The sequence below is a fragment of the Cyclopterus lumpus genome, chromosome 9, assembly GCF_009769545.1.
Source record: "Cyclopterus lumpus isolate fCycLum1 chromosome 9, fCycLum1.pri, whole genome shotgun sequence".
Lineage (NCBI taxonomy): Eukaryota > Metazoa > Chordata > Actinopteri > Perciformes > Cyclopteridae > Cyclopterus > Cyclopterus lumpus.
The window spans coordinates 13,967,352-13,992,398 of NC_046974.1; the positions used below are offsets into that span (position 1 = coordinate 13,967,352).

Below are 25,047 nucleotides of genomic sequence, written 5' to 3' on the forward strand. Positions count from 1 at the left end.
TTCTACTAGAATAATATAGTACGACAGTAATACAAATGCTGGATTTAGAGGATAGCCTCTGTATGCTGCCTGAAACATCATTGTTGTAGGGACTGTTTCTCATTGAGGGTGGATCAAGCTTGAAGGACACCGAAGACATCTCACACTTGAACGTTCCCAATCAATTCTCACAGTCCATGCAAGTAATTCTAACAAAGTACAAGTCACTTTTTCTTGAAATATAGACACGATCATTGCAATTCCATATGATCAAAATCCCTCTTAAACCCTTTCATGAAACAATGCCTTCAGTCTCTTGGAGGCAGCTTTTCTGTCTTTAGAAAGGACACGCTTCATCTTTGCTGCATAAACACTCGAAAAGAGATAAGTGTTTCAATAGTACAAATTAAAGCCATTTTCCTCTGTGGATGGATGAAACAAACAACCAGCTAATTCTATCGATTAAAGGAAATAGAGTCTGTTGTCAGCAGTGCTGTATTTGAGGTAGCGATTTGATTAGGAAGCTGTGCTCGACAAAATTGGTGTAATGATAATATCCGGTTTGATTACAACAAATGCATGCTCACAGGCACTGAGCGGGAATCAATCTGCCGTATGTCTTCTTACAGTTCCTTCTAGCCTCTATTCTACATGAGACAATGCTCTCTATGCGAAGTGTCAACAAGCTTTGATGCTTTTGGAACCACTTGCAAAAGCTGGGATACTTAACTTCAGCAGTATATTATTTATTGCCATTGTAATTCATTATTATTTTTGACAATGTGATGATACTTTTAAAGACACCGAATGGAAATGTTATATCTGAAATATAAAAAAGGGAAACCTGATTTATACTGAAACTGGCTTCTGGTAGTTAACATTTACTTTTGACCACAAACCTCCCCTTAAGGTCACGTAAGGCTTAAAACAGTATGTAGGATGCCAAACTCTCATTTTTCCATCAAGATTATTCCAATAACTACTATTTCTGAAATTAATTTGATAACTTTAATGTTTGGATACATCTATGATAACATGTGCAACGTGTATTATGTAAGGTCATTGTCTTTAGATGAAATAAAGACAACAATACTTATTTGAATGCTCTATGGCATGCTGCTCTATGGAAGTGCAACATTTATTTGATCTAACTTGTTACAGTTTTAAATGTTATGAGTGAAAGCTACACTTAAAAGTGGAATTCATTAACAATGCATTTTGCAAGTTTTATTTCATTTGCTCTACACAAAATGTATTTCATTAATGTCAACAGTCCTGAGTGTGTCCTGGTCTGCTTCTGCCTCTCTACATGTTCCTGTCTGTCTCTTCCTTGATCCTGTGTGCTCCCTACATGCTTTAAGTTACTCGCCTCCCACTGCCACTCATTACTGGTACACTACATTTGCATACATATATATATATATATATATATATAGTATGTGTTCTGCCAATATTTTTGTCTGCAACTGTTTGTATCAGATTAATGGGACAGAAAAGACTCTGTCACTCAACACACAAGGAGAAGGTGACCCGACGCAGCTGGGCTGTACAAGATTAATGATCCCAGATGAAGTGTTGAGTTGTATTTGAACTGCAGCTCGTACTTGTCCTCTGGCATTCAGCCTGCAGCAGTCTCCTCAGGTATAACCAGTGAAAGACCCTTGGTGCTGGTAGACTTGTTAATCCATCCCTTCACTTTGCCTACTGGCACTGAGTTCTTACTCATAGGAAAAACATATTTCTTTAAAACATTGATTATAGAGTTTTCAACACTATAACCACCAAGAACATTATCATGTGCCTTTTACCTCATTTTTTGCTGCTTTGTCTTTGTGTGTCTGGACTGACACTATCATTTTCCACAAGTCACTCTAAGACCACACTCACTACATGGTTCCAAGGTCAAACTTTTTTTTGTTGAATTCCCAAAAAGTGGGAACAAATTAGGTGTCTGGACCACCTTTGCTTGGCTTCATCCTCTCTGGTGGCCACTGAGTAATAACACAAACGCAAATGGTCATTACATGTCAGGTACCTAAATGACTGATGTGTGACAAAGACTGTACTTATATGCCGAATATAAAATCTGCATCAATATACCATTTGTATAGCGGTAATTATCTCAAGGTTTTCACACCCAAGTTTGAGCTCACTCTGCATCATCAGAGGCAGAGGTGATTATCAGGCCGCCACATCCGCACACCACACATATTTATCACTTTAGGAGATAATTGGGTGTGAAAACCTCGGAGACAGGGGATAACAAATTAACCACCAGAACGGAATTACTTTCATAGCTTGTTTTGTAACCTTTGCAGGATACAAATAAATTAAACAAGTTGCAAATGAAGTGACACATTTTGCACTATCAATGTCCACACATGACATTTGTAAATGTTTTGGGTGTGATTAAAAGAAAACTTAAGACTGAATCATTATTTCCAGTACAGATGTACACGATATGCGTTATAAAGAATGTACGACTGAGGGCAACTGTGGGTCAATGGTTAGTAGCTCCGTCTTTCAATCAGGGGCTTGGCGGTTCAATCCCCGCCCTAGTCGATGTGTCCTTGAGCAAGACACTTAACCCTGAATTGCTCCCTGTAGCTGTGTCTATGACTGTAACATGATTGTAAGTCGCTTTGGATAAAAGCGTCAGCTAAATGACATGTAATGTAATGTAATAATGTACTCGATGGGTTCTGGTTCCTGTCTCTACACTGAAAACTTCCACTGGTTGGAAAAAAAAGTGGTAGGTAATAGCCAAAAGTGAATTTACATGGCAGTACAGTTACTAAAGAGCTCTTTCCAAATTTGGAGGAAAAGTGTCTAAACATAATGTGAAACAAAGACATGAGCTGTAGCTATGTAGAACAGACCTGATCTGTTCGGTTTGTTTAACTTGTGAACCATTCTACCATTAACATATACAAATACAGTACGGCAGTGGTTGTACGTGATACCTGAACGGCTTGTTTGGATCAGGAAAAGAGAAAGAAAATGTCCTGTTATGAAAGAAAACAACAGCCAAGCATATCATGTGATGTGCATTTGGAGATAAATATCTTCTGTAGTGAAGCATCTGCACAGCACTAGCTTAGGGGGCAGTGGAACCAGCCACTCTGCTGGAGCTTAACCAAAGGGTTCGTATTTTGTTTAATCTTGTGTACAAAGCCTAAAGATGGCACCCGACCAAAACAAACTCAAAAAACATTTCTTATTTATTTTGCTTTGCCACACATTTGTTGGTTTGTCAGGGTGTGGGAAAATATGCTGAGAATGTGAGACGTGCTATTTTAGTAATCTGATATATTTACATAAAGAAGAATTACAAGTGTATGTCTGTACAAGTGTATATATATATATATATATATATATATATATATATATATATATATATATATATATATATATATATATAGTAAATACATTGAAGTGAGAAGTGTGCATGTGTAGGATAAACTTTACACATTACACAATTCTGTCTGCATACATTTGGAGTTAAAGGCATTAATTCCCTGCATAATACTTCTCTGCAGTTTCTTAAGGATAAACCATGTTTCTATAACCATGGTGTGACAAGCTGTTGGATGTATTTTTATTTAACACTCACTGGTGCAAATGAATTTAAAATTCTATTCTTGGACTGCCCTCTCATCTTTGTCAGTATTTCTCACGTAAAACTAGTCACTAGTTTCCGTGCTTAAATGACACCTACCGGTTTAAATGGGTAAAGACACTGTTATGTCCTCTGCCCCCGCAGCCTGCAATCTCTTGCAGACAGATTTGCAGCTAGATCCCAATTAGAGCATTTTAAAATGTTGTAAACGGTTTGGAGGCTATTTTAATTTGAATGTGTAATTGCCGCTAGATCGATTCATCTGTCTTCCAAGGCATAGGATTCTGTGAGTTTTGCTTTATTTGTTATAAATGTGTGTGTGTACGTTGTTTGAAACACTGTATTGCTGCTATCTTGGCAAGGGGTCCCATGTAAAAGAGATTTTGTAATTATAATGGGACTTACTTAGAAAAGGAACGAATGAGAAATACAAAAGATAATGGTGAGAATTAGGGCTAGATTGCAATCTCAATTAATGCAGGCATGCTTTGGAGAGTTGCATATTTAGTATGAGTGCTCATAATATATTCTGGCTGTGGGCGACAGAATTTCCCTTGAACCCACCACTTCACTAATACTCAATAAATCAAATATACCACAAAGCTATCTGCGAGATGAGTCACGGCCAAAGATGGTCCAATCTTTGATCGCGGTTACGTGGGAGGCGGACACAAGCCTAACCTGTCGGTTTTCTAACGTGCATGTATATTAGCTCTAACAGAGATATTATTATACATGAAATTACTTTGGCTCTATTAATCTCACACAGTCTGGCTATGTGTAGGGGAACTACCTAAGTTAATTAAGTATTGAGTGTTGTTACATGAACAGAGTGAGATGGAGACGGATAAACTTGACTATAACTAACATTTTAGCGAACATATTATTCTTACCGGATATTGTGACGATTAAGGACATGTAAAGGCATATATGTCAATGTGAACTGCCCTTAATGGCCACAAAATCAGATTGCTTATTGTTTTGTCAATGAATGAAAAGTAGCATTCATGAATGCAAATGTACATTTACGTTTTCAATGGCATCAATTGCCCATTACAAGACCCCATTTGTAATTTATCTCCGGCGCATATGATTAAAAACTGTCCCAACTTGATAGCAAGTGTTGTCTGACTTGCCTTTAGTACAAAACAATCCATCTTCTCCACTGTACTGTGTGTGGAAACCAAAGCAGTGATCTCATCTGAGGCATGGCACGAAACCGTTTTCACTCTATTTCCTCCAACTTCAAGAAACCATTTCTACTACTGTGGGTTGATGGGGATGTAGATATTTAGATAGATAAGGTATTGCAACTGTCATTTTTATATCTGATGGTATGATGTCGACCCATGTTGGCATTTTAAGAAATGTTGTATAATATAAGTCCAATGCTTATTTTGTCGGAAAAATAGTGAACTCTATTTTTACAAGATTCGTTCAGTCGTAATCTGCACTGAGTATTTATTCTCTGCAGCTTGTTCTTCTCTTTTTCGCTTCCTGTCAGTGGATGTCACACCTGGATTCCTCATCAGTGCTACCCACAACATCAGATGTTATTCAGAATTCAACAAAATGATTCGGGAAAGTGAATCCTTGCTAAGTAGTTTGTTGACTCCAATGCAGTTAAGAAATATGAGATAAAGAGACACAATCACGCCATTCCAACCTTGTTTGTTTCTTTGTCTGAGGAATGTTTACCATAATCCCCCCCAAACACTCCTCACAGTCCTGGAACACTACTTGCCAAAGAATTTGCAGTGCGTGTGTTGCATTAAGAGGGACACTGTGAAATTGAAAAGTACCGACTGTCTCTCTGGCAATTTCTCTTTGCTATGTGGACGTGTTAATGTGCATAATTAACTAATCAGCTTATGCCAGCTGGAACACTTGCAGTTCAGTCTGACAGCTTCAGCTCCTCTCTTGAAAACATCTTCTGGTTTAGTCTCCCTGTGTAATTTTATCTCCTGCCAAGCTCGAATAACTTCAGAGTGGGAAGTCGAATTCTTGGTGTTTTTGTGACACAAAATTTTAATTTTGTATGTAAGTATTTAAAGTGTTGAAAACTATGTTCTCCACTTGATGATCAAATTATTAAGATTCAAATTATTAATGTTGAGTATTGAGTATTAGTATTATGACATGTCACCGTGGCATGGATACGCAATTCTTAAGGAACCTACAAAAAGCTAAAAAAAATAAATAAATGTTGCATTAGGAAAAGTCCCTTGAAATGAATTGTGAAATAAAATGTTCTTGATTTAAATAAAGGTAGTCTTTTAAAAAAACAATATTGAATCATATAGTTATATATTTATTTCCTCATTCACATATTTGAGGATTTAGTTCTAAGCCATATATATTTATTTGTTTATATTAAATGAAATAGTCTGCTACTGAAATGAGAGATGAGATCCAGTCAGATATTTGATGTTTGTAAAGGTCCCCACTGCTTCCACTGCACACCAGGGTAGTTGTCTTGATTAATAGTAATACTTAATTTGTCATTAAGGGTGATTCATTCCATTAATTTGTGAGGTTTAAAGTCATTCAGTAATGTCACTGGGAATCAATTATTTGCCATGGCAACCAGTATGAAGAAGACACTGATTGTGTGAGTTTAACAAATGCATATGCGACAATCACTTAATATAAAAAAGTGGTCAGCACCAACAGCTGTATCTGTATAAATGTGAAACAGCACTATAATCCTAATGTCTACTTTTCCAAAAGTATATGCAGGTGTGCACACAAAGGGTCCTTGGCAGTGGAAGCCATTGATTTTCTCAATGCGTCTCTATAGCATCCATCCTTTCCTGTCGGCACAGCATGTAATATGAGACCACAAGTTTTCTTTTACCCAATGCAATCAATTTTGTTTAGCCGAGCTCCCTGGCCTGGATGGGGCCTTCCTAAGTACCTGTCTCCTCCGACACACGGCCCAGCATTGCTTCGTCCTGGAAAAAAAGCTTTCAGCTTAATAAAAAACATATCTGACTCAAGACCCGGCCAATCTAATAACGGCCAGACAAGTCAGCGTGACTACAGAGTGCAAACTGTGTCACTGCTGGGAGGCGGTATGCGAGGAGCGAGTGCAGCAGAAAAGCCAAGAAATCAAAGAAATCACTCTGATCTTCAATACCCTGAGAAGATGATCCATATCACAATTTGTTCAATACCATCAGTTTTACAGCTTGAAGTAAGATCTGGTTTCTTACTATAAAAGCAAAGCACATTTAATGCCTTTTATCTTAAAAGAACAAAAAAAATATCAAATATATGAGACCGTGAGGGCAAACTGGGCATGATTGAGTCTGATTGATATGTATCTTAAACTCCTGAGGCCTCCATCAATCTTACATATTGTTAAGCAGAAAGACTGGGGTGTAAACGTTCACTTAGAGACGGGTCTTGTCCCTTTCAGGAGACATTTTCAGCCATCAGTTACTGTAATGAAAACAAATGGATTGCCTGTTTTCATAGATAGAAAGCCTGTGCTGCAGCCAAAGATACCGGCTAAACTCTTTTAACAGAGGCAGTGTGGGTGTTGGTGGACTAAGAAATGACTACCTATTATTATTACTGACTGTTTCAATGCTAAATGCTAGCTAATAGAGGGAGGGTTTTGATATATAATTCCTCCACAGCTCACATGGTACACATCAATGAAGTCCCTCCCTATCAAATACTGTATAATTGAATCCATTTGCATGCATTACGATGTACACGCCATCAATTACTATGCGACCGAGGGAAGAGCTAATCCTTCAACAGAGTGAAAACCAGCTATCTACAATAACCTGTTGTTGTTCATTTCCATGCTAATATATTGATAACATCTTGACAATAGATAGAAAAGATAACACATTTAGCGATAACATCTTACCTGTAGCCACTGGGACTGGTCACTGTGTCCAGCTGTCCAAGCATTGACCTTGCCCTGTTTGTCCAGCCGAGCCTTTCCAGGCTCCCAAGTGAACATGTCCATGTTGAGCGTCCTGAAGATGCTGGAAGCCATGACCTGATAGTCCTGGATATGGCCTGACTTCATTCCCAGTGGCTCGGAGCAGCCTGGCAACAAAACAAACAAACACTTTTGTTCCAACCTTCCTGACCACATAACACCTTTCCCTTAAAAAAAACCCTATATTTTCAGAGCTTTTGCCACATAATGCAGCATGACACAACTGTGCAGGAGGCTTATTGCAGTGGATTTTCAGATTACTACATTAATTTGTGCATAAAGTTGGATGAAACATGCTCAGCTCCCTCACCTGTTAACTCACAACCAAGCAGCTCCATGCGTAAGGTACAGTGCCTCCTGCAGACTTGGGGATAAATGCGCACATACTGGGCCTCAATAGGAGGGGTGAAAGAGTTGGCTGATGGAGCGTTGTTATCGACGTTTCCTCTGAAAATCTGTTGCAGGGGATGAAATAACAGCAGATGGGGGCAGGGGGGAGGATGGTGAAGCAGATCAGTTTTGCCGTAATATAGCAGACTCTCTGACACTGTCTCTAGTGTCTAATCCGCACTCGACAAATTGCTGTCATTCAAGGTCAATGAGCTAGAATTGCAGGGAAAAGTAGACAATTGCAAGAACCAATTGAGGCCGCAATTCATAAGAACAGTGGTGTGTTTTAAATTAGTTCTCCAATTATATCGCCATACGTTCTGGAGAGTTTTATCCCAAAGACCCGAGACAAAAAAAAAAAAACTGATTCAAATGATGCAGAGAAAGGGCGACAGAGAAAGAGAAAGCAAGGGAGAGACAGAGCAGTGTGTTTTCATGCGATACAAGAAGTAGGAGCTGTCACCGGGTGGCAACAGGTCAATGTGAACAGAAATCCTAATTTATATTAGGTCAAGAATCAGGTCATGTGACTAACTCAAACACACAGATAGACCCTTTTGTTCAGGTATTTATCCTAGTCTACTCACACGGTTTCAACCTCCACCTCCAAAAATACTTTATGCAAATTTACTCTCTTGTTTTCTGGACCAATTTTTACAAACAATTACACTATAACAAAAATAACAAAAACAAACAAAACTGAGATGACAGAATAAAGTTCAGACTCATTGTTCCGTGTAACAGATCTGAAGAGAAGATCTGGAGTCGGGGTCATTTGGAGCTTGGCCAAAAGAAAGAGAGTCGTGGTTTGCTGTCAGGAATGATAGAACACTGTGTGTCCCATCTATTGGCTGTTCATCCCCAAATAGTATAAAAATTCAATCTAGAAGTCATAAAAGTGAAGGGGGCTAAGGAGCAGCAAGATGGGGGCCCAGTGTGTGCTAGCTAATTAAAAAGCCATCTCATCATGTCCTCCACCCTGCCCTTGACTGAGTGCACAGTCTCTAGCTGCCGTGTGTGCACGTGTGAGTGTGTGCATGTGTGTATCTGTGTCTGTGTATTACAGAGTGAGAGGCTAAAGGAAAAGAGGGGACAGATGACAACGGGTGTGTATGCGCTGTGTTTGTGCGCCCACGTGTGTGTCTCACCATATCATCATCTTTGCCCTTGACTTTGTATGTTCTCCAGGTTTTCCCGTCATCACTGTAGGCTACTTTGTAAGACTTGACGTACTCTGGGCTGCCGATACGTTTTGCACCCTGGGTAATTAGACCTGTGACCCTCATTCTCCTCTGCAGGTTTATCTATGGAGGCAAAAAAAGGCAAAATTAAGAAATTATTGATTCATTTCAAGACAGTTTGAATGTGTGCTTGTGTGTGTGTGTGCATGAGCAGTATGCACATGCACGTCATGGGAATCAAGTCATCCCTTTGTATCTTTTCTGTCAGAGCTATCCATCTTATTCAGAAAGTTTGTGATCAAATGGAACAGTTAATCAATCCTCACGCTCTAGATAACCTAGTTAACCCTGTGCAGACTGTCAATATGGTGACAATGACGAGCGGCTTGGGGAGGCGAGAGGAAAAGAGAGAGCTAAGAAAGAGGAAAGTGATGAATGTTTCCATGGATCCTGTTTAGCGCACACAAAGCAGGATTGTTATTATCTAAGCACAAAACTGCATATATTCCACATAGTTTCCTCCCACACATGATGTTTGAAAAGAAAAGCTCATCTAGCTCACCCTCTGACAAAATATAAAAACACAGGCGAATAGTCTTACAAAGCTGCAAAACAGACGGTAGAGCAACAATACAATTGAGTGAGTACTAAGGAAAGGACCATTAACCTGAAATGGCCAGACCTAAAAAAAGAAATGCACACTAAAACAGAATCTGAATTACATCATGAATTGGCCGAGTACAGCTCAAGGTATTCGAGACAACACAATCCATAACTTAATGTGATGTTGCAAACAAAAAAGACTATATTTCAGCTTATGTTTGTGAAGCTGAAGCCACTTTCTATTTAGGAACATGAACCACTTTCAAGGTAATCCATGAGAAATGGAAGACTACCTTCACTGACAATGTGACCACATTTTGGATGGGATTCCAGGAGCTGGAGGAATGTTTAGCATTACTATGAAAAAAGACAATTTACTATGCAATAAGAAATATGTATAAGTAAAAGCTCAAACTGATAGTTTGAACCCACTGTGTTATACTGTCTTTTTCTGTTAAAGAAACAACAACAAAAAAACTCAGCTGTGTCTCCTGAGGACATTACAGATCATATCACTGGCTCCGACAGATCCAGCACAAGAACATAACTGGAGAAGTTCACCAACCTTGTCTGAAGTGTCAAACTCTAATGGAGTAATGCATAATAGTCCTATTGCAGCGTTGATTTCCTGACTAATTTATAGCTGTAGAGAAAAGACTCAATTACAGATTTAGTTTTTCCTACGCACTTAAACCATTGTTAATTATACACAAGGACCCCTCTTAGAGCCTAAGCCCTGCGATGACTCCCACCACTTTTTCTCGTTCACAGCATTTCTTCGCTCTTCTCAGTTTTCTCCGTAGAGATAGATATTTCTCGCACTAATTAGAAGCCCTGTCACTAAAAGGCCACTGCCGGGATAATTGGGGTGATTGTTCGTATTTTTAATGACCACTCAGAAACATACGTCTGTCACCTGAGTGCTAATAGTGATGCATTTATTTGGTTTGTGTGAGGCATCATCGGAAACATCCTCCATGGGCAGACCTTTGTCAGCGGATGAATGGAAGAAAATACCTGTGTGAGAGGCAGTTCATACCTTTTTTAATATTTGTATAAAAAGCTCTCCAGCGCTTATTTAAAATAGAAAAAAATGATTTTCATTAATAGCTAGCTTCCAGGTCTTTGTATTGGCAAGAAGGCTAACTATTATCAAATATCATACCAACAAGCAAGACCTCGTACAAACATAACACACATGCATTAAAAAGTCAAGAGCACACAAAGTGATACAACATCCTCTGTTGATTACACACTGACATCACAACTGTTAAGGGAATTGCAGTAGTATTATAACATGTACTTGAAGCTATCAAAGAGCCCTGTGGCACTGTTGTGTGAAACAAATACAAATGAAAAAAACACACACAAGATTCATACTGAAATTACATCAGCTTTGATTTTTGGTGTGTTAGTTAATTAAACCTTATGGTCTGTATTTCACGTAAACATCACATGACAGAGAAAGTTTGAGATACTGGTGACCACAGTGTAAAAAATATGTAGACTGTGTCACAAACACACAGTAATAATAGACAGTGATACAGTGCATCCGGAAAGTATTCACAGCGCTTCACTTTTTCCACATTTTGTTATGTTACAGCCTTATTCCAAAATGGATTAAATTCATTATTTTCCTCAACATTCTACACACAACAACCCATAATGAAAAAGTGAAAAGTGAAAACTGTTTTTTGCAAATATTTGCAAATCTATTAAAAATAAAGAACGAAAACATAACATGTACATAAGTATTCACAGCCTTTGCTCAATACTTTGTTGAAGCACCTTTGGCAGGAATTACAGCCTCAAGTCTTCTTGGGTATGACTCCACAAGCTTGGCACACCTATTTCTGGGCAGTTTCTCCCATTCTTCTTTGCAGAACCTCTCAAGTTCCATCAGGTTGGATGGGCAGCGTCGGTGCACAGCCATTTTCAGATCTCTCCAGAGATGTTCAATCGGGTTCAAGTCAGGGCTCTGGCTGGGCGACTCAAGGACATTCACAGAGTTGCCCCAAAGCCACTCCTTTGTTATCTTGGCTGTGTGCTTCAGGTCGTTGTCCTGTTGGAAGATGACCCTTCGCCCCAGTCTGAGGTCCAGAGCGCTCTGGAGCATGTTTTCATCGAGGATGTCTCTGTACATTGCTGCATTCATCTTTCCCTCAATCCTGACTAGTCTCCCAGTTCCTCCTGCTGAAAAACATCCCCACAGCATGATGCTGCCACCACCATGCTTCACTGTAGGGATGGTATTGGCCAGGTGATGAGCAGTGCCTGGTTTCCTCCAGACATGACGCTTGGCATTCAGGCCAAATAGTTCAATCTTTGTTTCATCAGACCAAAGAATGTTGTTTCTCATGGTCTGAGAGTCCTTCAGGTGCCTTTTTGCAAACTCCAGGCGAGCTGTCATGTGCTTTTTACTGAGGAGTGGCTTCCGTCTGGCCACTCTACCAAACAGGCCTGAATTGTGGAGTGCTGCAGTGATGGTTGTCCTTCTGGAAGGTTCTCCTCTCTTCATTGAACAACACTGGAGCTCTGTCAGAGTGACCATCAGGACTAAGGCCCTTCTCCCCGATCGCTCAGTCTGCCTGGGTGTCCAACTCTAAGAAGAGTCCTGGTGGTTCCAAACTTCTTCCATTTCCAGATGATGGAGGCCACTCTGCTCATTGGGACTTTCAATGCTGCAGAAATGTTTCTGTACCCTTCGCCAGATCTGTGCCTCAATACAATTCTGTCTCGGAGGTCTACAGATAATTCCTTGGACTTCATGGCTTGGTTTATGCTCTGATATGCAGTGTCAACTGTGGTACCTTATATAGACAGGTGTGTGCCTTTCTAAATCATGTCCAATCAACTGAATTTAGCACAAGTGGACTCCAATGAAGTTGTAGAAACATCTCAAGGATGATCAGTGGAAACAGGATGCACATGAGCTAAATGTTGTGTGTCATGGCAAAGGCTGTGAATACTTATGTACATGTTATGTTTTCGTTCTTTATTTTTAATAGATTTGCAAAAATTTGCAAAAAACAGTTTTCACTTTGTCATTATGGGTTGTTGTGTGTAGAATGTTGAGGAAAATAATTAATTTAATCCATTTTGGAATAAGGCTGTAACATAACAAAATGTGGAAAAAGTGAAGCGCTGTGAATACTTTCCGGATGCACTGTATGTAATCATGCTATCTTTGTGTTTGGTCATAGAGGATTTTAAATGGCCTAAAGCAACAGTCCACATCTGAGATGCTGTGGCAGGACCAAGAGGAGACCGCCCCACCAACCACCTTCCAGTGGTTTGAAGCATATGAGAAACCAATTCATTACTCACAGCAGACACCAAGGTGCTGTATTAAAGTTCATAAACTCAAACACATTTTCATCCTATTTAAGATTTAGAGTGGAGTGTTTTGATAACTTTAAACTAAGTTTATACTGAAATGAAAAGGGACAGAAAGACACAGGGTCTCAGCAGGTTGCATATATACATACAAAAAAATGCTAAACCACTGATGGAGATCTGCATCTGAACATTACATTATTAACAGTTTACCTTGCATCAAATTATGTAGAGACCCTCGGAAAATGTATTTGAATTCTTTCATTCTTCCAATGCAGCCGGCTGGGGCCATATTTGGCTGATATTGGACAGACCTGCAGCATATTTCCCTTGAGTGTTCAAATGCAATTGTATGTGCGAGCTAGTCCTGGCGAAGCTATGGAAAACTGATATTCTGACAGTACATAAATGTGTGAACAGTAGCCAGCTCAATTCTCAAACACACAAAACAACATGAATAGAAACACAATACATACAGTGAATGCATGCTCTGTTTGCACTTCTGTGATGCATTATTCAAAGTATGTTGCTCTGTGTTTGACTTGAAAGAAGAGACACAGGCTGACATCCAAAAATACATACTGCACCAGAGAAAACTGAACGAATAGCCAGACCAATCTGATCCCTTTCCTGATAGAGTTGTCATCCGTCAGTGTAACCTGTTTCACATGGCAGGCATGCAAACGCAGTCACGCCACATCACTCTGCACGACACAGGCACAGGGTTGACTCCTTCACATATTCCCAAAACACTGACATGACCGTACACCTCTGTACCCACGTCCCAATTATCCAGGCCCTGTGTAGAAACACACAATGCCTCCAGCATCCCGGGTAACATCCCACGTGGCATCATTAAAGTCAAACAAACTGCCTGAATGTTTTATGTCCTGTTCTCCTCAGCATCTCCATGTGCCAGGCTTCTTTTCTCTCACTCATATCGGCTGTTTCTTTGGCACTCTCTCTCTCTCTCCTTCTTTTATACATCCACTTTTGCCCTGTGATACTATTCTCTTGTTAGGTGCAGCTTCGCTTTCTCCATCACGCTGTCACACCCACGGTTCGTGTATCTGATAACGACCCACTTCATAGGTGGCTGTCAGCATTTCTGTCATCACAGAAGTGACTCAAGAGTAAGAGGAATGTAACACAGCTAAAAAACACATGATGTATATGATAGTTAATCAATCAACTACCTTAATGATGAACTGCTTTTCCTATCTGTCTATATTTCTATCTGTAATGCTCTGAAATCGGTGGGATGAGAGTAGCTTCGGGACCCGAACAAGCATTCGGACTGAACAGGAGATGGGAAGACATTTATATATCTATGCATCCAATTTGGAGTTGGATGGGAATATTCATATTCAAAGCTATGCATCATCTGACAGTTCTTCTTTATGTCACAACCATTTCAACATGGAGTCATGATGTGTGACTATTTGCTCAACATCAATCCAGACAGTTCTACGTAGGTCATAAACTAACCAGATCATGTCATGTGAGGGAGGTGAGGCAGCCTCAAAAAGACCACTTTAATCATTGCCTTATGCAATTAAATCCCTTGGGATAATAATCCCATATTATTCTATATTATTACACTTTTGGTAGGGATACAGTATCAATATGTCCACTGTTTAACAATAAGCTCAAACTAATGGCACAGCCTGAAGGTTCCCTTTAACCAAGAGCGAGACTAGAGGGTATCAACGATTGCTGCTTTTCTTTTCATTTTACAATTGACAGCTTTTTGATGAGGACCCTTAGGTTGTCATTTTTACTATTCTGAGGTCTTTACTAAAAACTCAATTGTTGTGCTGAATTAAATATTTGTTGTGGGTAACAGAGACATTACTGTAAATATTAGTATTGATTGACGTGCACAATCATATATCTCTCTTGAAAGCAGAGAGATTTGCTGATCAGAATTTACACAAAGAGAAAGCAGGGATGCATTGAGTAATACTCTGCATCATACCTTTGTTGTAACACAACTTCTGTTGTGACAAAAAATACAGCAAGTGCCAATGCAGTTTATATACAACTGGGAGCATGTTACACCAAATCATCATCACAGACGCAACAGCGGCTAGCTGAAGACAGCTATGCCCTTTCACATTGTCCATCACCCCTACATCTGTTCTAGCGAGTAATACCTCCAAAGCTATCACTGTTGCATTTTCACATTTTATTTGAAACATTCAAATACAAACAAGTGATGCTATAAGGTAGGGAGCTCACATCTAAACGTTTAAAGCCACAACAAACAAGAGAATAAAGTGTAACTATAATTTAGACCATGTGTTCATTCACTTGTGTCTGGCCCTGCTCCGTTTCTGTCCCGTCCTGTGACTGTGCTTTACCTGGATCCACGGCCATCTGTCATTTTCGGCAGCAGTCCAGGCATTGACCAGGCCCTTCTTGTTGAGGCGTGAAAAGTACGGGTACCACTTCTGCAAGCCGAAGAGAGCGCGGTGGGTGGAAGAGGCTGTTATCTGTTGGTTGGAGATGATACCGCCCTCCATGCCCAGTGGTCCAGAGCATCCTGAGTGAAGAGAGGGAGAAGAGTATGATCATGTAATTTTAGCACTCAGAAACTGAGCCTGTGCAATGCATATATATTACTAAAAATACCATCAGGGCCACATTTTATAATGATTTGTCCTCCACCTTTTGTTTAATTAGTTTTTCAGATTCATAATCCTTGTTTGTCTCAGTATCCTCTATGAGTACAGTATCACATGTGGTCAATAAAACTGCAACATTTCGTTTTTTTTTGTATCTTAATGATGACCTCCTACTTAGACCTTGTCTTTAAGGTAGTCATATATTTGTGAATCCTGACTAATGTCTTTCTTATTGTAAATGTTGTTTAGATTCATCATACAATAATTGATTACAGTTACAGTCACGGCAGCCATCAAGAGGAATCATATCTGCCTTCATGCTGTCCACATCCGAGGGGCTAACAGGTTGCTTCATCTCTTCCATCAGTAACTCAAGCCCTTAGGCTTCCTCCCAAGGAGCTGCTGCCACTTATGGACAGCATCATCCCCAAAGTCAACAAGCTTTGTAACAGCTTCAAACATCCTATATTATGGAGTGGGGAGGCATGACAGCAATATCTTCAGAGAGAAACACTAAGCTTTCTTCTGTGAGCAACTTGTTTTCCCTCTTAATCCTTATTTGTGTATTCAGACACATCAATGGCATTTAAATAGATGTGCATACCTGTGGTGAAGCTTTTTATTGCGCTGCACAATGATAAATGTGTTGTATTACCATGAATAAATAAAAAATGGAAAAAATCAAATACTAACAGAAAACACATGATAAACTAAACACAATGAAGACACTGATGGTAAGTTGGTATGTATCCATACTGTATGTTTGATAAATATAAGGCAAACATATATAAATTGATAGCTAAACAATATTAAACACTGTGACTGTTTACATCTCAACTCAGCTCAGGATTGATTGAATAAAGATGGGATATGCAGTAACAGTAACAGTTCAATTGGGCTTGACGTTGTGTTCCAAACAGATATTTAGCGAATCTCAATCAAAAGAGAATTAGATGTGGCTGCAGGCCCTCAGAATCCTTCAGCCTCAATACATTGTGTTATTGTGTTGTGTAACTGAGTGTCTCTCCATTAGATATCATTCAACCTGTAAGTTGTATTATGCAACGTATTCACTTAACATAAGCCTAGAAATTGGTTTCCCATGCTGTGCAATTTGAAGGAAAACCAAACAGCTGAGAGGTGACACAAAGTCTGTTTAAATTCTGCTAAACATTCAGGATACAAAACCCCCCCCGCATCGTTATATTTCTTCTAGCCCACAGGGCCTCTCAAAAATAAACTTCACAGCTGTATTTAAGATGTGGTTTGTTAGTTGTGACAGATGTTTCAGTTTTAATTAGTCTTTTAGTCAAGCATAGTTGACATAAATGCAAGGATTTATAGCTGAGCCTTTTTTGTTTTAAAATACCTTTCCTAATAATCATGATTAATATATGACTACAGAACAGTTCTAGAGCTCCCACCTTCTCGACAACTATATTATCATTTACTATTTTAGGTAAATTGTCTCCATAGTATTTCACAAATTCATCAATTAAAAGATGAACATCAATTGAAAAAGATGCTGAAGATAATCCCCAGTGAAGAAGAGTGGCTAAATATTATACAATACATTGTATGAGTTTATTGTATGTGTGTGCTGCACAGAGAAACTACCTGAAATCACAGTTTGGGAGCTGTAATTCTCTATCAGACTCTTCCGACCACTCACAGAGCTTACACACTACAAATCATTCACACCCATTCATATACTGATGGCAGAAGCTAGCATACAAGGTGCCACCTGCCCATCAGGCTAACATTTATACAACATTCACACACCGCAGGCACAATTTGGGAATACGTGTCTTGCCCAAGGACAAATCAACATGGACTAGCAGAGCCGGGGATCAAATCGCCGATCCTCTGATTGAAGGATGACCTGCTCTACCTGAGCCACAGTCGCCTCTGTATTGTATTTGCATAGATGATTAAATAGCTGTTTTTAAGAGCCTTAAAACAACAAGTGTTGGGAAAGCTTAGGGAACTGTGTCTTAAAAGAATGAGGACATATCAAGTGCAAAGTCCCGCCACAGGCACTGCTCGCTCATGCCAACTGAACTGTCGGTGTCGGTGTAAACCGGCCTTCAGGGGAAGCCTGGAGCTGCGGTCACCCGAAGGCTGTGATGCCGTCTCCATTTAAGAAAAACAGCGAAGCATTTTGAAGCCAACGCTTACACACAGACCCACTAGGCACACACACATTCCCGCAGACAATGAAACTGGCAGGGTTGGGAGCTGCATGGAGACTTTCATCACAGAAGAAAGCCAAGAGTCAGAGAAGAATGGAACAATGAAAACAACCCTACCACAACTTATCCATCTGCTAAAACAGTGGGGCTCTAGGCAACAGTGAGGCAGGGAGACAGTGAGTAATGTCTGAGGACAGTCCAGAGGGATTGACTGGAGGCTGGGAGAGAGCAGAGTGTATTCTTTGAGTGTGTTTGTACTGACATAGATGTGTTTATATTTTCCACTATGGTAAATCACTCTTGCTTCACTTGTGTTTGACTCATCGCTTCCAGACTGATGAGAAAGTGGTGTAGGTGGATGTGGTAGCCTACTGCTGAAGCTTAGAGAACCTTCTGAATTCCTGATCTGATGGATGAACTTTATTCACTCTTATTAAAAGTTGTAGAAAGAACATTCAGCCTTTATTTTGAGACACTAAACCCATGGTTCTGACACAATTACCATCAAGTTGGATAAACAGTAATAAATGTTGCATTTTAGCACTCTATGCCTAATCATATTAATTCAGAGACAAGGAATATCTGTGTGTATTAGTGGCCAAGTCCTTGGTCCTTAGAGTGAAACAAGTGGGAAGGAGATTTGTCCGTCAGCGAGATATCTCAGCAAGTGATTAGAATTGATTTCTCCCATTATATAATTGTATCCATAACTATGACATTATATGAAAAATATACAGGGAATGTTCACAGGTTCAGATCTCAAACCTGAAGGAACATGTCTTTAGGTTTTGAAGTAAGTTGAACAAGTGTCTGAAATTTCACAATAAATTGAATACTCGTTCAAGAAAATCGAGATTAAGGGTCTACAGCCATGCCAACACCTCTTCCAGGCTGTACTTGTAAAGGAAGGGGATCAACATTTGCTTTGAGTAATTAGGCATGTCTACAAATGGCAGACTAAGGGGTGTTAATTGACTTGAGGGTGATAACTCCTCACCAAATGTAAAGAATGTAGAGAGTGCAAATCAATACTAAGAGCAACACAACATCCTTCATTAATACTGACTTTCAATTCATTAGGGACTCTGTGGACTTACACATGCTATGCAACAGATGGCATATCACCCACATTTGACTGGTTACGGAATCTATGTTTCCTCCTTACGACCTGGAGTTAAGGGGCCCAGGAGCAATGTTGCGTCAACACAGTATCATATTTGTCTAGTTGCTGCACCTCTTCGGCAGATCTCTTGTAAGGTTTTCTGTGTGGATGTTGTTGCAAGACACTGTTGCAAAGCTGCAGTCCTTCACACCTTGCAGCAATGAAGGGCCTCTCGTAACGAGCCGCCTGCCAGTCGTCCGTCAGAGCAGCAGAGGCAGCCAGCCCCCGGGCCTTGGCCCGCTGGCCCCTGAGCATACATCACCTCTGCGACAGCACACATCACTAATACCAGCACTACTGTGATGTGACAGCTGAATCCATCTCCCACAACCCCTACCTACAGCCTCAACAAATTAGAGCCCCACTGAAATGCAAGCATACCAATACTAATGAGCATGCGGTGGAAGGAGGGGATGAGGAAAAGAAGAATACACACACACACACACAAAACCGCCTTCAGCCAAACTGTATAATCGAGGATGCAAAAGAGACTAAGTCATTCCAAAATGATAGGCCAAGCAATACAGGATAGCAGTGTGTAAGTGCATGTGCAACCAAAACGCAGAGAAGCATTTCAGCTCCTATTGAACTTCATTCAGGTGAGTTCGCCAACTCTCAGCAAATTAGTTGATGAGTAAATTATATGATCGATTATTGTATGTTTCAAATATATTAAAATAGAAGAAAATTGTCAATAAACGTCAAAATCACCATATCAAAACAGTTTAGTATGGAGTTATGCCACAGCTGTTACTGGTGCCAATAGCATATGGTTGCTGGTTGTTATAGGAATGCAACCCACTTCCCGACACCTTCTTGGATTATAGACAGAAATAGTGACTGTCAAGAAAAGCTATGTAAAGATGTGTCACTGTCAGTAGAGCTTGAAGACACAATAATAAATCTCATCCCTGAATATGGTCTAAAATCATGAGAAGATGACATTGTTGGGTAATATGCAGTAAACGGCCATAGCTTCCATCTCACTGCAGTGTATTTAATGCAGGACGACTGGTTGTTATTTGTAACTTGTTGTACTTGAATCAATTTAGCTTCCGCTCAAGGTAGATGGTTCTACAATCTCCTCTAACCCTAGACAAACCTCACCTTTCTCAACATTGGATCTTTAACCGACCATTTAACCCAAATTAGTGTCTGAAAATGTGAATATCCCTGGATGAATAACAAACACTCCCAAAGTTGCATCAGCAGAAAGGCGTAAGCCCTTTGTGCATTTATATGCCTTCTTGTATATTTTACTGGGTTCATGTTGGTAAGCGATTGATGATTATCTTTCTCACAACTGGCTTTCCATTGGATTGTGGGAATCAATACTGAAGGCACTAAAATCGGATAATCATTGAACAGACAGACAACGGCAAACAGCTCACTGCCGCCATCACATCACTCATTTCTGGTATGTCCGAAAATGTACAGCTGCCTAATCTGCAACAGCCAATGTGTGTGCAGTACTTGCCCACTCACACAACGTGGGTTGAAGCAGAGTCAGAAGAGATGACGAGTCCTTGCATAAAAGTGGATTCCAGGCATTCTGCCCTTTTCTATCAATGTTATATTCATTGGGTACCACACACTGCATTTCTTGTGATAAGGCTGCGACATATTCAACAAATAATACATTTTAACCGCAAAGGCAGAATTAGAGGGGAATTGCCTCCCATTTACACCATTGTACTCATTAACAAGTTTGTGAGAAAAATGTCCCCATGTTCTCTTGGGAAGCTTGGCCAAATATGAGAAAATAACTCTAGTGATGTCTCAGGGATGTCATCAGGGTAATCTCAGGCTAAGCATTTTTACCTAAATACTGTGTTATAAAGTGAGCATGTTAAGTTTGAAGACGTGGGTATTTAGCTGGCATGGATATGTAATGAAAGACATTATTGAGTTGCATTATGGTAAATGTAGTTTAAAATGTTACCATTGAACAATCTTTTTTGGGATTTTTTACTTTATCTGACAGAAACAGGGGAGAGAGAGAGAGAGAGAGAGAGAAGGCGGTCCATCTGTTATACATTGTGTGAAAGATTTGTTTGTTCCTTGTCATCCAGTCTTGTTTCAGGCTATTTTTGACATGAAGCAAAAATGTTCTCTTCAGAAAACATACCTTTCAGTCGGAGAGTATTAGGACTGTGATATGTTTGGCTATACTCAAGTGCATGAAACAAAAACAAAACAAGGTAACAGTGCTGATGTTTTGCTTTAGGGGTGTTTATGTCTATATTGATGGAACAGTGTAGCAATTATTTCCTTTTACACACTCGAAGATACATTATAATCTCTTTTGGTTGCAAACATCAAATTAAAGGTCAGCACTTTCACCTCATGGTCATTGTTATATTTCAAAGCTAATGTGCAAAGTACAGAGATAAAAACAAACATAACACTTAGAGACTGCACTGCCACTGTGGATGGCTGAATTAATGGCAGTATAATATGCTGGACAAATATAGAGTTTGTGAGAAAAGTTAAATGAGCACCATTAAACAAATAATTGAGCCTAGCATATGGTCAATTAGCAAGACTAAATATTTCTCCTTGAGTTCTTCACTCACTCCACCAACCTTATCAGTCAGGCAGTGCCTCTTAACTCCTCTATACACAAATTACCCTCTACATTCTGTTATTCAATTTATAAAAACAACTATAGCCACTTACAAAATGTCTCTCCTTCCGACACAGACTTGCTCTTGAACATTCTTGAGTATGTTGTCAAACAACTGTGCTGCACATAAGATAGAAAATCTGATGAATTATTTTGGGAGTAGGAGTGCAGGGGGGGCTCAGGGCTCCGGGTCCACTAGTACATTAATCCTAATATGTTCCTAGAGTGAGCAGACCAAATCCCCACAATAGCATAATAAACACACAAGGGCACTTTAAGCTCTCCGGCGTCTTGCAAAAAGAGAGCTACTTGTGATAAGATGGAAGCGCTCTCTCATTCGACACAGCCACTGGGCAGAAGAATGAAATGAGGGCTTGCAAGCACAAAGTGGTCTTGACTCAGCATTCAAATGTTCAGATGTTTTTTGTGGGTTCATTGTGTGTTTGTCAGAACATGCAAAAATCGTCCAAATTTCCTATTGAAATAATATAAGGAGAAGTTTGTATTTCATTTTATGAAGTTATTAAAGTTTGAATACGCGCTGTGTATAAGTTGCATATGCTTATTTGCCTTTAATGCAGAAGACATGACATTGAGTGGAATGCAAAGACTTTAGTACAAAAGAAGATGAGAGCCACATGTGAAAAGAACTCTACTCTCCTTCCTATTCTCAAGATTCTCACTTTAAATGAACAAAAAAATGCCACATGTTGTGCCGTACTTTAGAAATTATAAATGATCATGCTGCGCAAGCCATATCCAAAAATACATGGGGCAATTGCAGTTTATCTGCGTACTTTCCCTAGAATCCATCCAAACAAAAAAAGTTGTGCAAGACAAACATTAACCCCTTTCAAATAACAATTAAAACCTTTTTCTAAGATACATTGCTTTTCACCTGGCAAATGTTGAAACCACTTACTTTCCTGTCTGTGGCTTAATTTCACTGAAATCGAGTGTTTTCAGGTTTTTTCTGCAATGGTGCACACTGAGCACATAACAATAATGGCTGTTAGCAAACATACCCAAAAACAAAATATGTCCTCAAAGCTTAACAACCTTGTATAACCTCTGAAAAGTTTTCATCAAAGGTTGGCGTATCCACTAAAATCTGTTAAGATATTCTTTTTGGGAATTAACCCACCAGCAAACTGTTGAGTTTGTGTGCCGTTAAGAATCAATTGATAGTTGTCAAAGACTTAAAAGAAGAGGAAGAAAAAAGAAAGGAACTTGAGCACTTACTGTATTGACAGTTCCTCCCCATGTACTCCCCTGGGCATTCGCAGGAATAGTTGGCAACCAGATCTGTGCAAATGCCTCCGTTCTTGCATGGGTCCCTTTCACATTCGTTAATATCTGGAAGAGCCACGAAAGAAAAAGAAAGGGGCATACATGAAATGAACACAGACATAGGCAATTAAAAATAACTCGTCGTCAGTGGAATGCACTGCTCACTTTAGGAAGATATATGACATGTTCTCATTGTGTTATTTGGTTATTTTGGTCTGTCCATACAAGCTTTCACAAAGACAGCACTTTCTTGGAACTAACAAATCAATTAGATCCATTGGAGTCCAGCAATACTAGAACAATTAACTAAGTTTTTTAATTTTTTAATTGACAACTGACCTGCTGTACTTTCTTTGCAGTTGAAATAATTAAATATGTTTTCAGTGTACCAGTACTGACAGTTAGTTTGCGATAGGCTTGGTAAATATCCTCACACTCTCATTAAAGGATCACAGAAACATAGAAGAGCAGAACAGAAATACCACATAATGATCATCTTTTGTACAGCTGACTTTGATCTGTTATTGCTCTCTGCAATATGTTCTTCTCTGATTGATTCATCAACCAATTACAGAAGGTGACAGAACAACAACCACACCCATCCCACCCATTAGCACTCTGTCCTATTATAGCCACAGTTAAGGGAAATGGGATAACAGTGGGAGGGGAAAGGAGGCAAACGTTTGAAAATGTTTCTAATGATTTTCAAACTCGCCCATGGCTGTTACAAGACTTTTAATCCTCTAACACATACCATGTCGTCTGTGACTACATTTTGGCTTCATTAATATGTGACTAGGCTTGAGATTTGGAAGGCTTAAGGAAGTGAAATATGATAAAAGTAAGTCTTTCTTAGTGTATCATCTCCCTGAGATTTTATCAATAATATATATATATATATAAGTCACTTAAGAAAATGTGTAATATCTCAAAATATATCTTTTTTTTGTTGGTGAATGTCCTGTATGCTGCAGTCAAATACAAGCATGCTCTTCGCACATAATGTATATTCTTGATTATCATCTAAGACTGTGTTTTTATTTTATGTATATTTTGTAAAGAAACACTCAAGACAAGGCCTGCTGTGTCTTTTAATATACATCCTGCTTCAGATGTAGCTGATGATAGAGAATCCCTGTGATTTGTTAATCATTTATTAGTGAAAAACAGCAGGTGATAGATAAAATTTACTGCACATAAAATAAACACAGACCCTCCGAATATGATGCAACAGCAATTTCTTTAGCTTCATTCTTAGAGATATTGAAAAAAATGACTATGCAGAAAATAGATTAAACTGCAGGGGCCAATCATCTTCAATTAGAATTGAACATGTAAATTATAACAGACTGCTGGTGCATATGTGTAGACCCTAGATGTTTTCCACTGTCTGTTTCTCAAGACATTTACAAAATAATTCAGCCATTCAAGTTCCAATATGCAGTTGTTGCACATTGCTCTTTATTGAAAGAAGAGCAAACAATGCTCTAATGACTTTTCCCAATGAAAACATATGTTCCATATTCTGCCAACTGGCTTAAACACTAGTTTGATTGACATATAGTTAATCCAACTACCTAACAGATATTTGTTTAAGTTCCCTCCCCTTTTACAAACCGTTTCCGATGAACCTTTCATGTTTAAAATGTGATACAGGATAATGGTGCCCATTAACCAGTTTCCTCATGTTGACCTGTCATCTTTCTTATGCTCCAGCCTCACCTTTAACTGTGCTTTGATGAGCTAGTGTTATAATGGAAAATCCAAAAACTGCCAGCATGGCTAATAGAATAAACCAGCTTTCTACTGACCACACAATTAGCATCATAGAGATAAAAAAACAATAACTTGTCAGAAGGAAACATCTTAATTATGGGAGGTTAATGCAATTAAGGGGAATTATGTGTATGTTCTTATAAAGAACAATAATCCTAATTCAATAACTCAGCTTCTCATTGTTTTTGTAATTGTTAGCAAATGTGACAAAACCAATAATAAATACAGTTATTATTCAGGTCCACAGCAGGTTATATAAAACATAATGAATGCAATTCATAGCGGAGTAATTTGTACAGAGGAAT

General features: G+C 39.2%; 1 protein-coding gene across 1 annotated transcript in view; it reads right to left on the minus strand.

Moving 5' to 3' along the window:
- Positions 1–25,047, minus strand: part of LOC117735920 (EGF-like repeat and discoidin I-like domain-containing protein 3) — a 61,261-nt gene that overhangs the window by 13,798 nt on the left and 22,416 nt on the right. The window contains exons 4-8 of the mRNA XM_034540839.1: positions 22,919–23,032; positions 15,433–15,614; positions 9,098–9,253; positions 7,870–8,014; positions 7,482–7,666 (exon numbers count right to left, since the gene is read on the minus strand). Coding sequence (XP_034396730.1) covers positions 7,482–7,666; positions 7,870–8,014; positions 9,098–9,253; positions 15,433–15,614; positions 22,919–23,032 — 782 coding nt within the window. The remainder of the gene's footprint in view (positions 1–7,481; positions 7,667–7,869; positions 8,015–9,097; positions 9,254–15,432; positions 15,615–22,918; positions 23,033–25,047) is intronic.